The sequence below is a fragment of the Geospiza fortis genome, unplaced genomic scaffold (genome assembly GCF_000277835.1).
Source record: "Geospiza fortis unplaced genomic scaffold, GeoFor_1.0 scaffold29, whole genome shotgun sequence".
Classification (NCBI taxonomy): Eukaryota; Metazoa; Chordata; class Aves; order Passeriformes; family Thraupidae; genus Geospiza; species Geospiza fortis.
The window spans coordinates 4346007-4351358 of record NW_005054349.1 but is presented as its reverse complement, the minus strand read 5'-3'; the positions used below and the strand labels follow the sequence as shown (position 1 = coordinate 4351358).

Here is a 5352-nt window from a genome sequence, read left to right as displayed (position 1 = left end):
GATCTCCAGGTTCTGGGTGCCGCAGCCCGGCTCCCTGGGGTGAGCCCTCGGCCCCGGGGCCATGTGCGGCGCCAGGGCTGCGGGCTCGGCCTTGTGCAAGCGCTGGCACGCCAAGGGCTCGGCCCTGCAGGGCCGGTGGCAAATCATGGGTTTCTGAGGTAACACCAGCTCCGCTGTCTGCACCGAGGAGCTGCCGTAGCTTTTCTTCGTGTGACTGTAGATGGAGTTTGCAGAATTGAGCACGCTCGTTTGCCTGGAGAGAATAATGGTCTTTTCCCCCACCAAGAGGGAAGCGTTTTTACAGTGGGGTACCTGTACCTGCCGCCCCAGAGGGATGTGCTGCTGCTGGAAGTCCGCGTCGCTCTTGCCGGGGAGCCGTGGGATGGAGGTTTTGTGCAGCTCTGCCACAGAGGCATTCGTGTGCTTGGCGGCTCCCGGGCGGCCCGAGGAGCCAGCAGGGCTGTAGATCCCGGTCACTATCACGTCGTTGTTAGAAGAGGTCCAAGAGGATTGCTGGCTTTGGGATCGAGCAATATTCACCACGTTTCTCACTGCTGCCTCCGGGGGCACGGAGGGAGTGGCGGGGGCAGTGCCCGGGGGGGTGCCCCCAGATTCCACGGCGATCTTGCTGCTCATCTTCCGCCGCTTGTTGCCAACCCACGTCTGCAAACAAGACAGCAACGCCAACAAACACAAAACCAGGTGTCAAAGAGGCAGAAAAAAATTAGCAATTCCATTTTTAAGCGGGTCTGATGACACGTTAAGTGTTCGAGTTGAGATGTAAGTTTACAAATATGTAAATCATGTACTGATTATGCAGTGAACATGACAGGGTGGAAACACAGGCCTGAACAATACAGGGTAGAGATCCAGGCCTCTCCTCTTTGGGATCCACAACTCATACACAGGACAAGCCCAGCCTCAAGTCCAAAACCCTAGCTTCTCAAAAATCCTGATGCCTCCTGTCTTTAAGTGTCAATATTTATTTAATTGACACCACTGTGACTAATTTCATACAGGAAAAAACCATCCCTGCCATACAGTATTCTACTCTATTAAATTTTTGTAAAATTTTACAAAATGTCTAATTGGAGGCACAATTTGTACCATGCAGTAAAATGTCAGTTACTGGTCAGCTTTGCCTCTGCTGAGAGTCCCATTCTCCTGACCAATTGTATTTAGGGAATTCATGTGCCTATTGTAATCCTATCTGCAAGTGCCAGCTGCAACTCAAGCATCATTTTGCAAAGAACTAATCACTGACCAAGAGTTTTATAGGATAAAAAGAAAAAGAAAGGGAAAAAGGGGACATTTAGGAGAAGCAGAAATGACGAGTGTAAAGAAGAGAAAGGTAAGATCGTGCTAAAATGTGACAAATGCAGGACAGACACTGGATCTGTTTCCATTCTGAAGTAAGAAAAAGTTGAAGTGCTGCAAATCAGGGCTCAGGAAGGGAGGAGAACAGAAGGAATGATACTTGATTGCAGGAAGGGAAATGGAGAGGGAAGGGAAACATGAAGATGGAGAGAACTGCAAGGAGAGGGGAGCTGGGCTGCCTCCTCTAGGACATTCAATCAGCACAAAAATAGCAAAGCAGCCCTGGCTGCACCATCAGCATCCAGATTCCTGTTACAACTGCCTGCCTGCCCCAGGAGCCTGAGCCCCTGCCTGACTTTCACAGCTTCTACCACCTCCAGCTGAGAAAGTAACTTTTAATGTTTCCAGAGTTCTGAGAGAGGGGAATCCAGGTAAGAATTTGGGAGCAGGGTTGTTATTGTCAATGTGCCACTGTTAAACCAATTAAAAACCAACCTAGACTGGTCCCACTTGCTCCTCCTCAGTGTCCAGTGTCACAGCAGCTCCTGGGAGCTCCACTACCCTTTGTTATTTTTCCATCTAATGCCTCAGGATTTCTATTTCTGCTCTCTCTCGGACAACAGCCATTTTGTTGTCTAGTGTTTCACAAAGGGATTATTATTTCCCTTCCTGTGGAATTCATAGACTCTGGAAGAGCTCCTGTTAGCACTGGGACATTCTTGTTTTATAGGAAAAGAATGTCCCCACTGTGAATAACCACAAAGGACCACAATATTTATTATTGTGATGTGGAATACAAGTGTGACAGAGTGCATCAAAAGAAATAGTTCCACAGTTGTTTCTCCCAAATACATTAATTTATAGAAACTTATTTAGTTTAAAAATAGTTTCTTAATAACATGACCTTGCTCTGATATAATACATGATACAAAGTTTCTATAGGGCAAGCCACCCTACAATTTAATAAATAATAACTTAAAAAAATCCCAACAAAAGACAACAAAAATCACTCCTTGTGCAACCCAGGCCCCTGCTAAATTCAACAGTCATGTGAAGATATTTCAGTGAAAACAAACTCTAAATAGGCTCTCTGGGTATAAATAAATGTCACACACACACACTGAAGTCTGATTTACAACAAGGATAATGTTAGAGACTCCAGACCTCTCTACATTTTATGTAAAGCAATGAATGTGTATGCTTAACAAATCTGGAAGGCCTCAGTACTTACCCTGACCACGCTGAAATCCAGTTTAGTTTCTTGTGCACACTGTAATATGAGCTGAAAGCAATTTTTACTTTGATTTGTCATTCCATTTTCATAGTAACGCTGCAATATCCTTTGTTGTTCTACAGTAAATACAGAACGCAGATTCATCTGAAAGGAAAAGGAGACACTCTGAAAGCTGGGTGGGAACTGGAACTGTGCAGGAGGCACAGGCTCTCATCTGTGCCCGTGATAACGCTGAAGACTGACATATTTTCTCTACAGAACCTTTTACCAACACTCTTCCTGACTTTCCAAGAAAGCCTCTTGCAATTGGAGTTGTGTCAAGCTGAACAGGTGAACTGGATGTTTGGAACAACAGTGACTGCCTTGCACAAATAAATAAATATTACATGGTATTGCTGAGCCCATGAGGCTCTAGTTTGAAAGAGAAAGTTTCTCCCTTAAAAATGTAAATGAAATAAAGGCATTAGGCAAAACAGAGAAACATCAGCAGCTCCAATATTGGCAGGTCTGTTTCCCACCCCTAGCAAAAAAAACCAGATACAATTTGGTATAAAATCAAGGTGACTGACACGAGTAAAGTTTCCACTGTCTCCAACTTCAGCAATTCCTGCACTCCTCAAGAGCCAGTCCTTCTGCTGTGCCAGTACTGGCATCTCCAGCTGCAAAGTCACAAGGATCAAGGACCAAAGACCAATCTGGGGGAAAGCCCGCAAGGAAGGGCTTTGGGCAGCCCCAGTTTAACAAACACCCCAGTTTAACAGAGGAGGGACACCCATGTCCCAGGCTGAGAAAGGTTCTGCTGTTGTGACACCCCCTGAAGGCTGGAAATCTGGATGTTTAACAACATGTAAGGGTTGTTTTCCTGGGATATAATCAGTGCTGGCTTCAGGACCTTGGGATGTGTTCCTGCTCCTTGGCTCTGCCCAAAATGGTGCTCTGTAACAACAGCAGAGGTGAGTAACGACGGGCAGAACACTTCGAAGTTCCCTCAGCAAAAACCCCACTTTAATGCTACAGCCTATTTTTAGCCAGTTTTCCCAGTTATTGTGTTTAATTCTAATTGGTTAAGAACTTTCTTGCCACTCAGTTCAGTGGTTACAAGGTGCTTGGGTGTGCACAAGCTAAGGTTCTCTCTTTACACAAGTGTTTACATCTTTGTGCATTCTCATGGGATAGACTTCTTATTTTTCACAGATGCAAAATGCCTTCTTGCAAGAATAGATTGTTATGCAAACTGATTCCCATTCTTATGATTCTTTCTCACGGGAACCTAACAGACTAGCTGTTAATTCAGCTGAAATAGCAAGGGCTGATTTTACAAGGCCTTTCTTTTATAAGGTTCTACCTCTACACAGCAGTGCTCAGGAAGTCAACCAGGACAAGAGGCCCAGGGTCCTCCCAGGCCAGCAGCAACTCCTCAGGTCAGTTCCCAGCACTGGGTCCCCCTGAGCTTCACTCTGAGGACACAGGAGGTGGCCTGGACAGGGCAGCACTTTGATGAACACATTAAACCAGACATTGCTTTGTTATGTGTGAAAATTCATGCCCTGGCTTGGGAAAGGCAAACATTATTGCCAATATTATCAATATTATCAAGCACACAGCAGAATCCTAACGGCAAACTGGAGCTTGGTGCTCTTGTTACACAATCTACACAAGCAAAGAATGCAATCCTCTGGGTAGATATCAGAAAAGAAGAGCCTCATCATCACAGATTTCCAAGGCAGGACCTTTTTTTGTCCCAGACAGGAGGCCACCAGCTGAGACAATGCAAGTGCCAGCCAGGAACAGCCTGCATCCAACGTGGTGCCTTGGGAAGCAAAAATGTCACCAGCCACAAGTTATTTTAATGCAGTACATAAATCACAAGAATACAGAATGAACCAAAGGAGAAGAAACCTGCCAACATCCAGTAGGAAAATAAAGGGGATGAGGAAACCCTTTGTAGCCAAGCATTTTTGAAAATTCTGAATGGAAAGGAGAGGGGTGATCTACCTAACCTTTGCACAAGAGCTGCTTCTAATATAAAGCAAATAAAATTATTAGGAGCTCAAAAGCATAAGCAGAAATCCAACTGTTTTCACTTTATTCTCCAAGATTATTATACTATGTAATGGTAATGGATATTAAGAGTTCAACAGGCCTGTATAAAAAAAGAGATTGATAGCTAGAATTGGAGTAAAATGCTTGTAGGCCAGAGCTTTGACTTCAGAGTTTACTTTCTATGTCAACAGGCAATAGAAAAATCAGTAATTACCAATTTGTAGAATTTGCTGTTTCTTTGAAATAAAGGATAAAATAGAAGATGATTTTTCAATTACATTTTTTACCTCAGTTCTCAACTCTTATTTCCCCTCTCAATCCAGTGCATTATTAAACACGGCACCAGCTGCATTACGAGTCAGGTTTGCCCAAGTTCTGCCTCCCCCGAACATTTATTCAGTCACAGCCAGAGCTGGCCAAAGGAGACTCTTGCTCTGATAAATCTACTCCTTAAAGAAATTTATAGCAAGCAACAGAGGAGACAATTATTAGTCCATTAACAAATCAATAAAGTTCATCATAATCTACTTTCTCATGTTGAGAACTGCCTTCAGATCTCCCATGTGGATACACAATGACAAGGCCACTGAATGATTTACATCACTCTGAAAGAACACAGAAGAGTTAATTTTGTGATTCTTTTTCCACCTGCACAATTGGCAGCTCCCAGCTTCCACTCCTGTCTACTCCTCTTTCAGTACCAGTGCTCCTGTTTTATTTAGTGGAGCTCAGTTCCCACAAATGACCTCATCAGAAAC

At 44.2% G+C, this 5352-nt stretch overlaps 1 protein-coding gene across 1 annotated transcript in view; it reads right to left on the bottom strand.

Annotated features, from left to right (window-relative positions):
* The window catches only part of HDX (highly divergent homeobox), a 31094-nt gene that overhangs the window by 24266 nt on the left and 1476 nt on the right, over window positions 1-5352 (bottom strand). Inside the window, 2 exon segments of the mRNA XM_031058826.1 lie at window positions 1-663; window positions 2549-2695. The exon segment at window positions 1-663 is cut by the window's left edge and continues 53 nt beyond it. Of these exon segments, the coding sequence (XP_030914686.1) occupies window positions 1-663; window positions 2549-2695 (810 nt within the window).